Genomic DNA, 16,723 nt, shown 5'->3' with positions numbered 1-16,723 from the left:
CCACTCCAAAGCAAAATTCCTCCTTGCTTCACTTAGCTGAGCTTGCAGCAGGGCCAGGGCAGCGGAAGTGGACAGGACCACATACACTCGACAAACTCCCCCAGCCACAACAAGCTCTTAGACACAGACTGAGGCCTTACACACATTCCTAACAGTGCCTTTGGCACTTGAGATCAATCTCATAGCACTCATCCTACAGGGGAGCCCCAGCTAGGGTCCCTGGTCACAGATCGAAGACTGTGAATCCCACTGCTGACACCAGTTTCTCTGGAATGAAACGCAGGACATAAACAGCCAATAATCCAGGCTCAGTGCCATTATTATTTATTTAGTGTCTATTAGAGGAATTTCCCTGTAGAAAATAGTGGGAGGAAATCCCACAGACAAATATTTATACATTTCAGGAAAGGAGGACAAAATAACAATTACCTGTATGCATATTTAATAGATGATGTAAGCATAAATATTCATAATTAACATGGCTCAAGTCACATCCTCAGCCATCTACTTTCCTATCCCCAAGAAACAATTATTGTGTAAATAAAAAGAAACATTTCAGTTGAGTTCCAGAGCAATTTGAATAAAATGTACTGAGAAACAAGTGTGTTAAGGTTGCTCTATATATTCTTTCCATCTTTCTATCCTGCTACCATACTTCCATTCCCCAAAAATTTGTTTCCTCACAATCTTCCAGCCACTCTTTAATTATTTCAAGAAAAAACATTCACCAACTCATATATGGAGAACAGCTTGAACCATTTTCTAGATTTAACCTATTGGAATGTGCCGAGAGATGAAATTCCTCTGCATCACATTTCTACATTTCTTCTGGTCGTAAGCTGCTCCTTTGTGTTCAGGTCTGGCCTCAAAAGGATAATATAGCACTTGGGGATGAAGATGCAGATCAGCAGACCAGCACTGGAGGCCAACATGGAGAAGACCTGCACAGCCACCATGTATTTCCCTTTGGTGCTCAGGTAGGTGGGCACAAAAGTCACCCAGACACTGCAGAAGACCAGCATGCTGAAGGTGATCAGCTTGGCTTCACTGAAGGCCCCAGGCAGATTCCTGGCCAGGATTCCTGGTGATGAAGCAGATGGCAGCCAGGAAGCCCATGTAGCTGAGGGTGGATGTAGAACATGACAACAGACCCTTCGTTGCATTGCAGGATGATCTCTCCAGGCTGGAAGTGGGGGTCAGAGTCAGGGAAGGGAGAAGAAAGTCCCAGACAAATGGAGCAGATGATAATTTGGAAAGCAGAAGAAGAAAGGATGATGGAGTTGGCCAAGCTCTTCCCCAACCATCTCTTCACTTGGTTTCCTGGTTTTGTGGCATTTAGAGTGTACTGCAAGGACTGCCAGTGTAACTACATGGGGGAAACGGCCAAATGGATCAAAACCAGGGTCCACGAAGGCAGGAGCAGTACTCGCAGATATGGAGACACATGATCAGCAATGGCCACTCATTTGATTTTATGGGAGTGGAAGCCATCACCCAGGATGCCGCTAAAGGAGGATGTCTGCTCAGGGAGGCTTGGATGCTTGCTCGATCAACCGACACACAGAGCTGCCCCCAGTATATCAGGCACTAAAGACACATGAAAAGCAAGCCAGAATGTGGACCGCACTCACAAGGAGAGGAACTAAAGAAGGCATTTATTGTATGGAAAGATGACCGGCTGCACGACAAATTGCTGAGGGTAAGCAGGAGGGAGAACGACAACCGGAGGAGAGTAATGTGATCCGTGGGGAGGAGAAACAAGACGAATGACCTCCCATCCGGGGCGACCAGTGGAGGAATGGTCCTGCAAATATTCCTGTAGGAACACCAGCTGATCGGATACAGATGAGACGGGGAGGAGAATGCCGCAACACATGTGCACGCCCGCACACAGATAGCCACCTGCTGGGCGCAGATGACGAAGTGAATCTGGGAGCGATCCGGCAGTCACCCCAGCTGATCAAATGTGGACGAGACAGTGGGACAGGAGGCTACTGTGCGCACAAGCGCTTAAGCACAAAGGGAAACCAGAGGGAACGGGGCTGATAGGGATAAGCAGCAGAAGAAAGAACAGCAGTTGGATAAATGGGAAAAACAGGGGGGAAGCTGCAATTAAAGGTACCTATAATGCCGGACACAGATGTGCGACCCAGAATGATTGCCCAGGGGGGCGGTTGGAAAATACACCAACAGCAACAACATTAGGAAAGATAGGATTGACAAGGATGGGAAGGGTGGAGAAAGAAACAATGGGAAGAAAGGAGGCTGTGAAATTGGAATGCAAACGAGGGGAGGCAGGACAACTGAGGCAATTACGGTCAATTAGGACGGACAGCCCTATCACATGGTCAATGGGCAAGAAACTGAGTTCGCAAGGTTTATAAGAAAACTCCCCACCCCCTGACACTTACTCTGATGAGGCTGGCAGTGGACCAGCAAAAGCTTAGGTTGTTTTTAGTATTGTAAATAGTTGTTTTTTATTGTTTTAGTTTTTTAACAATAAACAGCTGATTTATATCCTTCCCAGAGTTCGAGGATTTTCTATCATTGCATATATAATATATGTATATGTGTATGTATATGTATATGTATACAATGAATTTGAACATGAACATAATAGGATTTTTAAAAGGTGACTTGTTTGCTAATATAGTGAAAAGCAGCTCTTGAATTCCATAGAGAAGATATGGTTGGATCTATTGCTCAGCTATGCTCTCCTCACTCACTTTTCCAAATGGAGAATAACACACACAAACCTGTGGGACTTTATAGGCTCCATCAAGAAGGGTCACGAGGTTGTCCTTCCTTCTGCAGCCATAGTTGGAGACATTGGCTTCTCCAGTGGAGAGCAGACCCAGCAAGACACCTGAAGTCCATAAAGTGTTCAGATAGTTATCAGGGATGTTGTAGACAAATGTGAGATTGTGCAGGAGCTGGGAATTCTTGTTGACCATTTGAATGGCAAAAATTAATTGTAGGGTTTTTGAATGACCTAAAGGAATCCTAGTGTAAAAAAATGCTCATGTTATTATTATCAATTGCAACAACAAATGCTTTTGTAAAAATTTAATCCACTTTGTATCCACAAGTCTACTGAGCCTTAAGTAGACCCTATTGATCGCAAACCGATGAGCAGTTATACAAATACGTAAATAGGCTGGGCTGAGGCAACTAGAACTGTTTCAATCAGCACTTTAAATATAATTCCCTATTCAAGTGATGAACTCAGGACTGAACTGGGAGAGGAAAATAATCTGGAGTGTTCACAGTTTTTTCAGCCCCATCTTTGGATTTGAATCTCTTCCACAAAATCGACAAAAAAGAGAAGCCATGGAAATACAAGTCATTCATGACATTAGACAGGTCCTGCAATATAAGAGTAAGTGAAATAAGAAGAAAAAAAGAAGAGCACCAGAATTTCAAAAGAAGGGAATGCCACTCCATCACCCTAAATGACTTCCTAATCAAAACAATTAGAAGGAGCCGTGTTGAAAGGCAACGTTTTATCCCACATTACTTGTTCAGTCACAATTATGCCAATGAGATGGTCTCCTGGCCTGTGCTAGCTCCATGAATGTTTTCCATCCTGGGGCTCCAAACCCAGCGGGCAGCATCAGGACCAGAAGCCAGAGCTCCATCATTCCTAGGGCTGAATCCATCGCCTTCCAGCTTCCAAACAAGATTTAGACGATTTTGAAGTAGTTTCTCAAGAGGGAAATGCCAGAGAGAGACGAATGGAGCTTCACCCGAAAAGGAGAGAAAGGAACATTCAAGAGCACAGACAGACCCCGCCTGTTCCAAAACCTGGGCCACACAGAGCATTTATCTTTTTCTGATGCATATTTATCACTCTGATTTATCACTCGGGAGAAGTAGCAGGAGAGCTCTCAAAGGACGGGATGGTGGTTATTACAGGGAGAAGCAACTTTTCCAATGGGGACCTCAAAGACTGATATTCTGAAAATCACAGAGGGAGGTAACTTGTCCTTTGGGGCTTCTGAACTTCTTGCACGGCTCCATGTGAGGATGGTTAGCTGGAGAAAAGCATGTTAGTGAAATATCACAGATACATCTTTGGGGGCACATTCGGAAGTGGTTGTGGTCCTTCCTATCAGGACATTTCCAGAAAGGGATGCTGGGTGAAGACAGTTCAGTAACAAGGGGATTGACTTCTTCTGTCCTTCAACATGGCCTCTGGTCTCCAGAGGCTGCTGTGTAGGGTCTCCCAGACCTATGAGGTTTGGTGCCACTCTAGGTTGATGACACATATCAGTGGTGCTCCATGTCTTCTGACACCAAGGAAGCAATCAGCACCCTTGAATCCTGCCAATGTTAAGAGTAGGGCCTCTTTTATATCAGAGCTGCATCTATTAAACCTGAATTGGAGCTAATTTTAAAATTCCTTGTGCCTGGAGAGAAATTTTATTTCCCATTTTTTTCTAAAAATATAAAATTTGGGATGAGACTTGCCTAAAAGGATTAGGACTGCTTTATAAAACCTTAGTAAGACCACACCTGGAACACTGCAACCAATTTTTGTCACCGTATCACAAAAAAGATGTTGAGAGCTTGGAAACCAATTAGAGAAGAGCAACTAAGATGATCAAAGGACCGGAGACTAAAACATACAAAAAACAGCTGCAGGACTTGGGTTTGGCTAGTCTAAAGAGGGGAGACATGATTGTAGTATTCCAGTGTTTGAGGGACTGCCACAAGGAAGACGGCATCAAACTATTCTCCAAAGCACCAGAGGGCAGGACGAGAAACAATGGTTGGAAACTGACGAAAGAGAGAAGCAACTTGGAATTAAGGAGAAACTTCTAACAGTGAAGACAATCAACCAGTGGAACAGCTTGCCTCCAGAAATCATGGGCACTCCATTACTGGAGATTTTTAAGAAGAGGCTAGACGGTCACTTGTCTGAGATGGTATACCGTTTCAGACAGATGGCTGCCCAGTCTTTCCTTAAAAACTCTAGTAATGAAGCACCTAAAACTTCTGAAGGCAGCTGTTCCACTGGTTAATTATCCTCACTGTTAGGAAGTTTCGCCTTAATTCCAAGTTGCTTCATTAGTTTCCAACTGTTGTCTTGCCTTCTGGTGCTTTGGAGAATAATTTGACCCCCTCTTGTTTGTGGTAGTCCCTCAAATACCAGAATGCTGCTATCATGCTCTTACTAAGGACTTATAAAGGGATACTAAAACTTAACGTGATTTGGATTCCATCCCTCTGTTTACACAACCAAGGGTTGCATTAGCATTGCTGGCTGCTGCCACACACGGCTGGCTGATTTGCCCACAAGCTGCAGCATGAGAGAAGCAGCGTCTCTTTTGCTCTCCCCCTTCGTAATTGCCCTGGAGGTGCTGTGAGGTCCTTTCTTCCCCCTTTCTCTCTCTGGGGTCCCTGCCTGGGGCTCAGGAGGAGCATTTCCCGGCCATCATCGGATCAAGTGGGAAAGAAGCCCCAAAGGAAAGACATTCCTGCCTTGGCTGTGATTGGGGCTCAGAGGGGACACAACACCCACATTTGGGCAGGGAACATAGTTTGAGAGAGGAGTGAGAGAATCCGTTGGTGCCAAAGCAGAGGCTCCTTCCCTCAACAGAGACGGAGGCCTCAGACACAACCTGTCCCCCATTTTCTGGGCTGCTCTCTCATCGGCCCCCAGGAAGAACACATGAACCCATAATGACCCCTAAGAAGTTCAGGAGTTGGTACATTCCAACCGCTCTCTGCCTGTCCAGAATCCCTCTATCCAAATGGTTCAGACCGAAGAAACTGCTGGAGAAGCAGAAAAACCTCTCACCTAATAAAAAATAAATCCAGTTACCCCAACTCCATTTCCAGACCTCCATTGAAAGTCTCCCCTTTGCTGGCAGCGAGGGAAACGTGGGGGGGGGGGAATGCAATGCCTGGGATCTGGGAAAAGAGAAAATAAGTGATCGTGCTGATGGAGCGGACTGATGCTATATTTCCCTGGACTTGACAACTAGAAATCTGCCGAATTGACTCGCCCGGAAGAACTGTGGGATGGGGTTGCTTGGGAACACTTTAAAACACGGAAGGGTGGGAGAGGATCCCCCAGATCCTGTCTAGGATGCCTGCAATCGGTTTCTCTGAATAAAGATCCCTGTTGGAAGAGACTTTCCAGGCGTTCTGTCTTCTCAAGATGGAAAGTGAGCTGGGTCCTTACAGGCCCCTGGGGTCAGGATATCAGTTGCCCATTGTGAGGTCATCAATAATGCTGTGATGTCACCCCTGAGGGCAGATATATAAAGGCAAGCTTGAGGACAGGAAATCTGAGGCGAGTTGAGGCGAGGCGAGGAGAGGAGGGAGTTGAGTTGTATTGTGTTCTGTTGTGTTGGAGAGGAGAGTGAAGTCAACGAGATTGGAGAAGATCGGAGGAGAGCTAAGGAGAGGAGAGTGGTGTAGAGTGGACAAGATCGGAGGTGGGAGGAGAGGAGAGGAGAGGAGTCGCACTGTGTTTAAGTCGAAGAGAGGAGAGTGAAGTGGACGAGATTGGAGAAGATCGGAGGAGAGCTAAGGAGAGGAGAGTGGTGTAGAGTGGACAAGATCGGAGGTGGCAGGAGAGGAAAGAAGAGGAGAGGAGAGGAGAGGAGAGGAGAGTGTGGAAATCCATCAAGTGAAGAGAAGAACTTTGCAAAGTTTGGAAGATTAGAAGATCAGGTAAGACTAAACCTTGATTCTGCAGATTATCTTTCCTCCTATTAAAGATAATAGGGGTGGGGGGTGGGGTAGAGTGGGGTGGAGTGGAGTGGAGTGGAACAGAACAGAACAGAACAGAACAGAATAGAATAGAATAATAATTCTTTATATGTCCACGTACGATTGGACACCCGAGGAGAGATGGGAGCACCAAGGACCCCTCATTTCAACCCAGTTACAGACCTTCTCCTTTATTGGTAGGGTCTGCTTCCAGTTCTAGCCCTCACTCTTCACGGCAGGATGAGTCGCAGGCTGACCAAGTTGCCATTGCTAAAGAAGAAGGACAGCAAGGAGTCCAACCTTCAGGTCAATCGTGACCAGCAGCAGTGGGACCGCCAGGTAGCCCATTTCTCTGGCTCCCACCCATCCACTTCCCAAGACGCAGCCACTCGGAGAACCACGCAGCTCCTGCCTCTGCTTGTGAAGTCTTCCGCAGCTCCAACGCAGGCCAGGAAGAGGGTTCAGCTTCCAGCGCTGGTGCTCCCCGACCTGGGCCAAAGGACAACCCTGAGGACCACTCCAGGGACTGCTCAGGCGGATGACCAGCAAGGCGAGAAAGAGCCCGTGGCCTTGCCAAGGGTGCCGGAGAGGGAAAGGTCTCAGAGGAGCAGCCTATCCCAGGGGAGAAGGCCTTCCAAGGCCCTCCTGCCTTTATATCCAGGTACACACAGAGCAGGGCTGGGCTATCTATGGAAGCAGCTTTGTCCTATCACATTAGCCCATCCCACTGTTTCCATCAGTCAATCAATCAGTCAATCCATCCATTAATCAATCCATCAATCAGAATAGAGCCGGAAGGGACCATTTGGGATCCAGAACATTGATTTAATAGGTCCCAAGACTTGATCCCGCCTCAGAGCTCTTTCAGGGTGTTTACCTACCCCTTGGGTACAGTTCTTTCTCTGTTTATTACAGAACAATCGAGTTGGAAGGGACCTCAGAGGTCTTCTAGTCCAACCCCCTGCTCAGGCAGGAGAGTCTATGCCATTTCAGACAGGGGGCTGTCCAGTCTCCTCTTAAAAACCTCCAGGGATGAAGGAAGCTGCTCCACTGATAGGTTGTTCTCACTGTTCGCCTTAGTCCAAGTTAGTTTCCCTCCAGGGCTTCTTCTCCTGCCCTCCGTGCTTTGGAAAATAAGGGGACCCCCTCTTCTTTGTGGCAGCCCCTCAAATACTGCATCATGTGACCCTAAGTCCTCCTTTCCTTGGGCCAGACCCAGTCCTAAGAAAAGGAGGACTTGGGGGAGCACGGTCCAGGAGTTGAGGGGCTGCCACAAAGAAGAGGGGGGTCAACCCAGCCCCTGCAGCCGTTCTTCCTCAGGCAGAGAACTTAGGCCACAGACCCCCTCAGTCCAAGAAGGTCGGCCGGTGGGGTCTGGGCAGGGGCCTTCTCTACCCCTGCTGCTCCTCTGTCAGGAAACCCTTTGCCCTCTGAGGGGAGGGGAGACCCCGTTCTCTTCGCCTTTCACAAAGCGGTCGAAACCTGGCTGTGTGGCTTTGGGTGGCAGGCACAAAGGGCCACACAATCCCGGGGCTGGCTGGTACCACGAGAGCCCCCCCCCTCCGCCTTTTTCATTCACCCACCTTGAACGATTGCCAGTATTGATATACCAATATACAGCGTCCCCCCAGGATAGGGTCTCCTGCCTTCAGGATCCCTTCCAGCTCTGTCCTGTTCAAAGACCCTGGGATTTTTATTGCTTTGGAATGTCACAATGTTGCAATCTTACCATTTTTTCTTTAAAAAATGTCATCCTAAATTAATCTTAATATTTTATGGCGAATTTTATACGCTGCTTTATATGCTGTTTACACGGCACAGTGTCCAGAGTGCCTCGCCGAGATGGGTGTCTGGGAACATGACCTATAAATAAATTCAGTCAATAGATTTCAGGCAAAAGGCACTTAGAGGTTGTGGTTAAGACACCCGTCCAGAAACAGGGAGGTGGTGAGTTCTAGTTCTGCCTTATACGCATGACAACGGGCTGGGTGACTTTGGGCCAGTCAAGCCAAAGGAAGGGCCAGGGCTGAGAGGATAGCAGTGTTCCAATATTTGGGGGGATGCCACAGAGAGGAGGGGGTCAAAGCCCCCGAAGGCCAGACAAGGAACATTGGATGGAAACGGATGAAGGAGAGAGTCGACCTAGAACTATGGAGGAATTTCCTAACAGGGAGAACAATTAATCGGGGAACGACTTCCCTTCTGAAGCAGTGGGTGCTCCATCCCTGGAGGCTTTCAAGGAGAGACTGGACAGCCACTTGTCAGAAATGGCAGGGGGTCTCCTGCCTGAGCAGGGGGTTGGACTAGATGACCTACAAGGTCCCTTCCAACTCTGTTATGCTGTAAAGGTTCAGTCACTTCAAAATGAGCATGAAGATTTATGGCAAGCTGAAGCTCCCTACAAGAACCTGACCAGCTGGCCATTAAGGGGAAGGGTCCCTGTGACAACTCGCCACGGCCAACGTCGGTGGCCAACTAGCCGAGGGACAACTCACTGCGGGTTACATTAATATCACAGAAATGGTGGAAGAGAATCGTGAAAGAAAGGATGGCAAAGGAATGAAATGTGGACGATAAGAATTAAAATGATTTTTTATTTATTTTAAATAATGAAATTGAATTGTTACATTTTCCTGTGGCGAGTTGTCCCATTCCACAAAGGTCAGAAAGACACACATTCAAGTTGGGCTGGATTTAGATCTCCTGCGGACGCGAAGGGACTTGTGACTAATGACGCCTTGGACCCCTCCCTCCCTCCCTCCCTCCCTCCCTCGGGCTCAGCCTGGTCTTCCCCTACGCACCCTTTTTTCTCCTCCTTTTGGGAAGGTTTGTCCCGTGGAATTGCCCATCGTCAATCCCAGTCTCTCTCTCCTTCTCAGAACTCTCCGACCAATGTTTCCAAACCTTCTGGGAGAGCAAGGAGCCACTGAACGGCAGATCTGTGACAGAGATGTTGGAGCAGATGGATGAAAAGGAAATACTAGATACCATCCTGGAGCATCTTCGTCCCTCCCTGCATGTAAGCAGATTGGTTTGTGTCAGGGGGATTCCAGGGGTCCATCCCGGAGAGGGTGCAGAAGCAAGGGCTGTCTCCGTGGAGATAATGTATCCCAAAGTGGAACGTGGTTGTGGAGAATGTGCTGAACTATGGGGCCTTTGGTGCTCTCTGAGCTGGGCTGTTTTCTTGCAGACGTTTCACGACCCAACTGGGTAACCTTATCAGTGCTAGTGGGTGTGAGGCTCGCTCCCTGCTTATTCAGGGCAGGCTACTGGGTATAAACAGACAGCAAATGCCACTCCCTTCTGCTACTGATGATGTTGCCTAGTTGGGTCATGAAACGTCTCCAAGAAAACAACCAAGAGAGCACCAAGGACCCCATAGTCCTCCTCGTTCTCCACCATCTTCCTCCCACCTCTTTCCTCTCTCCTCCCTCCTTCTTCCTCCCCTTCTTCTCCTCCACTCTCTAAACCCTCTCCCTTGGAGCCCTGATGGTGTTCCTAGTTGGATCGTGAAAACTCTGCAAGAAAAAAGCCCATAGTTCTCATTGTCCACCATTTTCCTCCTCCTCCTCCTCCTCCTCCTCCTCCTCCTCCTCCTCCTCCTCCCCATAACCCCTCCCCACCCTTCTAGCACCGATGATGTTACCTTGCTTGGCCCTGAAACATGTGCAAAGCTCAGAGAGCATAAGGGCTCCCCAGTTCACAACCCTGAGCTGCAAATAGTCTTTTCCGTCTGCTGAACTAACCTCAGTTCCTGCCTGCGCAGCCAGCCAGCCAGCCAGGGGGAGGGAGACTGGAGTTGTACAGGGGGTCCTTGACTTACAACCTCAACTCCGCCCAGGTTTTAGGGGGCTGAGCAAGACATTTTGTAAGTGGGCTTTGTTCCCATTTGACGACCTTTGAACCCCTGCCAATGTTCAGTTAGTCACAGGGTTGTTAAGGGAATCGGGCTCCTCCCTTGACTTTGCTGGTCAGGAAGTCGCAAAAGGGGATCACGTGACCCGGGACGTTGCAACCGTCACAAGTACATGCCAGTTGCCAAGCATCCGAATGTTGATGGCATGACCGCACAATGGTCATAAGTGCGAAAAACGGTCAGAAGTCATTTCTTTCGGTTGTAAATTATTCCTTATAAATAAATGGCTGTAAATCAAGGGCCAGCAACCTCTGGAGACGGGTTGTTTGCCTGTCCTTCCAGTCAGAGGAAGCAAATCTAGGGTCTTCATGCGGACAAGTGTTCTCACAATTTGTGGCAGAGATTTTCCAACAGCTCCTCTCCAAAGCTGCCTCAGCTTCAGCTGACACAACGCGGGAGGGTCCTTCTTACGTGCCTTGTGTCTGTCCCGGCTAGAAAAGTCAAGTAAACTGAGGCAGAAGGGAAAGGGATGCTTTCCTTGGAAACACACAAGAGAACCCGTTCCTTCCTCTGCTCCTTCGCTTTGCCTCCATGCCTTCCTTCTTGCTGCCTCAACAGATCTCTGCAGGCCCCCAACTGCCCAGGAGGAAAACGGATGGACTTCCCTCCCTCCACCAGAAGTCTGCGCTCCGAGAAAGTCATTCCCATCTCTTGCCTCAAGAGAAGGTAAATATGCTGAGCTTTTCCCCTTGGGGGGGGGGGCACAATTGTCCTAGACACAACGCCAACACAATGCGAACTCATTTCCTTCCAATGATTTAAAGAATTATTTTCATTTTTGTCGTTCACGTTTCATTTTGTCCCTCCTTTGGCATCGTTCCTTTCATGATTCCGTTCCACCATTTCTTCGAGATTAGACAGACTAATGAATAGTAGCATAACAGAATTGGAAGGGACCTTGGAGGTCATCTATCCCACCCCCTGCTCAGGCAGGAATCCCCATGCCATCTTGGACCCATGGCTGCCCAGTCTCCCCTTAAAAACCTCCAGTGATGGAGCACCTGCAACTTCTGGAGGCCAGATTGATTGTTCTCACTGTCAGGAAAATTCTCCTTCGCTCTAGGTTGCTTCTCTCCTTCATTAGTAGCTGACCACACGGTGCCCATTTCTGAGCGTAGTTTGTCCCCCTTTTCCTTTTCCTGACCCATTGGTGGACCTCCCTACGATTCCCTGACTCTTTTCCCAACCTTCAGATTTCGCTTTACAAATACTACGGGGTGAAACTACGCAACTCGAGACAGAAAGACCTGGTCAAGGAACAACTGAAAAGTCTTCTGGGTTTTTCATTTCAAGAAGAAACAGACAGAGAAGTGAGTGGAAGTGGGGTTTCTGCAGGGGCTGAGCCCTCCAACTGTGTGGGGCCCTTGGTGCTCTCTGAGCCGGGTGGCTTTCTTGCAGACCTTTTGTTACCCAACTAGGTCACATCATCCGTGCTAGAAGGGAGTGGGGTTTGTGGGGAGGAGGAGGAGGAGGAGGAGGAGGAGAACTGTCTTTGGTGCTCTCTGAATTTCATTTTTTTAAAAGACATTTCATTACCCAGCTAGGTAACATCATCCGTGCTGGAAGGGAGAGGGGATTGCTCTCCTTTTGCAGGTGGTTCTCAACTTACGGCCACAAGTGGGATTGGTATTTCCATTGCTAAACAAGGCAGTTGTTAAATGAATTGTGCTGGATTTTGTGACCTTTGGGGCTATGTTGTTTAAGTGAATCACCACAATTGTTAAGGGAATCCTGCAATGCCTTTTTTAAATTTGCTTTCTTCAAGGATGCTCTAACTTGGAAAAGTCACAGAACAAATGGTTGTAAGTCGAGGACTGCCTGTATTTAATTCCTATCCACCCTCCCAAAGCTTGGAAGGAATAAAAAGAAGGGTGCAGTTAGTAGGGCAGTTCGTTTAGTGACCATTGAAAGTTAGGACGGCACTGAAAATGTGACTTATGACCGTTTCTCCAACTTACGGCCGTCGGAGCATCCTTAGAGTCACCTGACCAAAATTTGGATGTTTGGTTCCTATTTGTGACAGTCGCAGTCTCCCAGGGTCACCTGATCCTCCTTTTGCGACCTTCTGGAGAGCGAAGCCAGTGGAGAAGTCAGAGGCACTTAAGAATTGTGTTACTAACTGAACAACTCCAGTGACTCACTTAACAACTTGGCAAGAAAAGTCGTAAAATGGGGCAGAACTCCCCTAACAAATGTCTTGCTTAGCAACAGAAATGTTGGGCTCACTGGTGGTTGTAAGATGAGGACTACCCGTATATTAACAATAATAAGACGATAACATCAGTGACTCTTCTTGACCGAAAGAGGATGATCCTTTTTCCACTGGCTCATAAATTTATTCCTAGAGAGGCAGGAAGAACAAGGTAGGCAGAGGGTGAAGGACTGGAGCTGGGTCTCCACAGGGAGGCTCCAAGCGTCAAGATGGTGGCCACAATGCGGCAATTGTTCCATCCTGGGACTTCAAACTTGGCGACTTTCAGATTTGTGGACTTCAACTCCCAGAATTCCTCAGCCAGCACTCTGGGAGTTATAGTAATAATAATACTAATAAAGTTGGAAGGGACCTTGGAGGTCATTGAGTCCAACCCCCTGCTCAGGCAGGAAACCATTTCGGACAAATGGCTGTCCAGTTGAAGTCCCCAAGTCTTAAAAGTTGCAGGCTGGGGGATTCTGGGAGTTGAAGTCCCCGAGTCTTAAAGTTTGGAGACCTCTATTTTTGACCCATGGACCACTCTTGTTTGGAGCAAACGACTCCAGAATGTGGCTCACCTCGAGAGCAAAGAAGAGGTGGCTCTTGCTTAGCCTTTGTCACAGAAGCAGCCTGCAATAAAGACACACGATGACGGGTCAAATGTTGAAATGTCCTAATTCGCAAGCATCGCTTTGCTTAGGGAATCTCTGAAGCCATCGGAGTGGTTGCCTTTTGCCATCTTCCTGAGATCCTGGTGGCCCTGAGGCAGGTTGGCCACTTTGTGCGTGCAAAGAAACCTGCTCTGCAAGAAGCCCCCTTTCAGGTAAGGCCAGAGATGGGCTTGCAAGGTCTGAGACTCAGGACAGAAGAACGCTGGGGGATTCTGGGAAGGAAAGTCCAACGTGTTACCAGCGCTGGGAGGTGGAAATTCTCCATCTCCACCTCCCGGAGGGCTGTTTTATAACGCTAGAGGAGGTTATGAGTTGCCCCAACAAACATCTCCAGTAGACCCAGAGATGCTTTTTCAGAAGGCAACTGGACTTTGTTTTTCCTTCCTTTCACTTCTCATCCAAGAAGCTTCTTCTGTTCTGACTGAGAAGGGGATTGGACCGAGGGATGATGGAGAATAGTTCTTATCGCCTCATCCCTTCCGGTGGTTGATGACCACTTCCTGGACCTCAGTGTGGAGGTGGGAAAGGGACCCCAATTGGAGGCCAGACATGTGGACTTCCCAAAGACATCCAGTGGGCCATTTGGGATCCAGAACGGTGATCTAATAGGTCTCAGGACTTGATCCAGCCTCAGAGCTCTTTCAGGGACAAATGGTTGTCCAGTCTCTGTTTGAAAGCCTTCAGTGATGGAGCCCCACAACTTCTGGAGGCAAGCTGTTCCACTGGTTAATTGTCCTCACTGTTAGGAAGTTTCTCCTTAATTCCAAGTTGCTTCTCTCCTTGGCTAGTTTCCATCCATTGCTTCTTCTCCTGGTGCTTTGGAGAACAGGTTGACTCCTCCCCCCCCGTCTTTGTAATCACAGGACCCACACTCTTGTTTTGAGAGACAAATTCGCACAGCCGTGATCCTGTGCTATGGCCACGCAGCCCTGGGAGCCCAGCCAGAGGACCTGATGCCTTTAGCGGAACACATTGTCTCTGAGATTCTCTTCCAGTATTGGACCAGGAACAAGGTAGGCTGGCTTCCACCCTGGGCTTCTCTTTGCCCTTTTCTCAGAAAGGGGGGAGTCATGTCACCGGTCTTCCCGCTGAATTAAGATGGAAAAAGAACCTCCTGTGATTATTGTCCAGAATCGCCTTTCATTATTTCCCCTCTTTATTGCGAGAACAAGGACAATCTGGAGTCCTTAGCTGGGTTGCCTTCTTGCAGACATTTCATGACCCAGCTGAGTAATGTTATCAGTGCATTGTGGGAAAAGAGGAGGAGGAGGAGAAGGAGGAGAAGGAGAAGGAGGACAGTAGAGTCCTTGGTGTTCTCTGCTTAGTTGTTTTCTTGCAGATATTTCCCTACCCAACTAGGTAACGTTATCAGTGCTAGAAGGGAGTGGGATTTGTTCTCCTTCTACATATGAGTGGCTTGCCCTGTCAATGCCGGCAGGACTGTTGTTTTTCTTCTTCATATTTCCTTCATCTCTTGTTTACCACTGAATAGTTTCTCTGGTGTTAATCACCGCTTATCTGGGTTTGCATTGCTAGTGAGGAAATACAAGGAATGTCTGAGGAAATCCAGCTGGCTCGCAGAGCACCACCCCTGAGCGACAAAGACCCCCCTCTATTGAATTCTCTGACTGCCCATCTTAGAGGCAGAAGAGAGTAGAACGACAGAGTTGCTTGGAAGAATCCTGATCTCTGGATCAGCAGGAACCCTCCAGCCCCCAGTTAGGCCTCTAATTCAGATTCGCCCCCTATTCCGATTGCAGAGTAGATGTTTAAATGCTAGTTGTTCATTTATCTATTGGAGGGTCAAGCCGCCTTTATTACACTCAAGGCAGCGGACAAGCATAATATTCTTCCCTCCTTCCCCCAACAACCTTGTGAGATAGATGGACTGGCCCAAAGTCTCTCAGCTGGCTTTCATCCTAAGACGGGACTCGAACTCACAGTCTCCTGGTGATTGGCCCAAAGTTACCCATCCAGAACTCGCCATTTTGGGTGACGGCACAAAGTCTCTCAGCTGGCTTTCATCCTAAGATGGAAGAAAAACTCAGAGTCTCCTGGTGACTGGCCAAAATCACTCAGCCATCTTTCATGCCTAAGGCAGAACCAGAACTCAGAACGTCCAGGTGATATTTTGATTGGCAGCCGCTCAGAGTTCAACAGAAGATGGTTGGCTGCATCGAGGTTTAAATCAATCAGTGCTTCCTTCTGGTTTCCTCTAACCCTCCTCTATCCACCCTGTGTAAGGACCTACCCGACTTTACATCTTAAGAAGACAGAACTCTTGGAATATCTCTTCCAACAGGCATCTTTATTAAGAGAAGATGGTTGCAGGCGTTCTAGGCAGGATCTGAGGAGTTCTCTCCTATCCTTCAATGTTTTAAGTGTTCCCAAGCAGCCCCCACCCCACAGTTCTTCCGGGCGACAATTCCCCCCCCCTTTTCCCTTACTGCCGGCAAAAGGGAGACTTCAGAGAGGAGTAGATGAAAGGCGATGGCCATATTGTTATGGTCAGTCCTCTTGATGAAATTCTGACATCAACATCCAGTCCTTTTGAAGTTTAAGGAAGGAAGTGAGAGCCATAAACCCCCCCCCTGCTCATCCCCCTCCCCCTTCGTAGTATGGCAGAATCCAGAGAGAGCAGAAATGGGTTTTTTCCATAGTAGATCACTAGAAATGAAATATAATTGGATTCTGCCTTTTCCAGGATGAAGCCTTGACGAAAGCGTTCCTGACGTCCGTGATCAGGATCACCAAGGCTCTTGTCCAGACCAAGAGTCAGGATGTCCATTTACCCCACAAATCTGAACTGGCCCTCAATATAAATGTAAGTGGGGGGACAGGTGATCCCGGGACAATTTATTTCGGAAAGTGAATTTGGATGGAATTCTATGGAATATACCAGGTTCTCCTCGCCTGCCATTCAGCCCCAAATGGTTGTTGCTAAGTGGGACAATTGTTAAGTGAATTCTGCCCCATTTTACGACCTGTCTTGCCACCGTTGTTAACCGAATCACAGCTGTTAATTAGTCACATGGTCGTTAAGTGAATCTGGCTGTCAGAATCCAATTATATTTCATCTTTAATTATCAAACATAGAAACTCCCAATTCTGCCTTCTCTGGATTCTGCCATAAGAGGGAGAAAAGGGGGAGAGCAAAGGGGCTTTATGGCCCTCACTTCATTCAGCACACTTCAAAGGACTGAATGTGTGTTTATTGTGGCC

General features: G+C 48.0%; 1 protein-coding gene across 1 annotated transcript; it reads left to right on the top strand.

The window, feature by feature from the left end:
* Positions 1-11,089: 11,089 nt before the first annotated feature.
* On the top strand, positions 11,090-16,369 carry LOC120297785 (maestro heat-like repeat-containing protein family member 1; the record flags this gene model as incomplete). Its single annotated transcript, XM_039320801.1, has 5 exons — positions 11,090-11,305; positions 11,833-11,949; positions 13,531-13,653; positions 14,365-14,514; positions 16,206-16,369. Coding segments are annotated over exons 1-5 (689 nt in total), but the record flags the coding sequence as incomplete, so codon positions are not given.
* Between the last annotated feature and the right edge of the window lie 354 nt (positions 16,370-16,723).

The sequence above is a fragment of the Crotalus tigris genome, unplaced genomic scaffold (assembly GCF_016545835.1).
Source record: "Crotalus tigris isolate CLP2741 ecotype Arizona unplaced genomic scaffold, ASM1654583v1 scf7180000023700.154260, whole genome shotgun sequence".
NCBI lineage: Eukaryota > Metazoa > Chordata > Lepidosauria > Squamata > Viperidae > Crotalus > Crotalus tigris.
The sequence above is the reverse complement of the archived record's forward strand: the minus strand, read 5'-3'. Positions and strand labels throughout refer to the sequence as shown.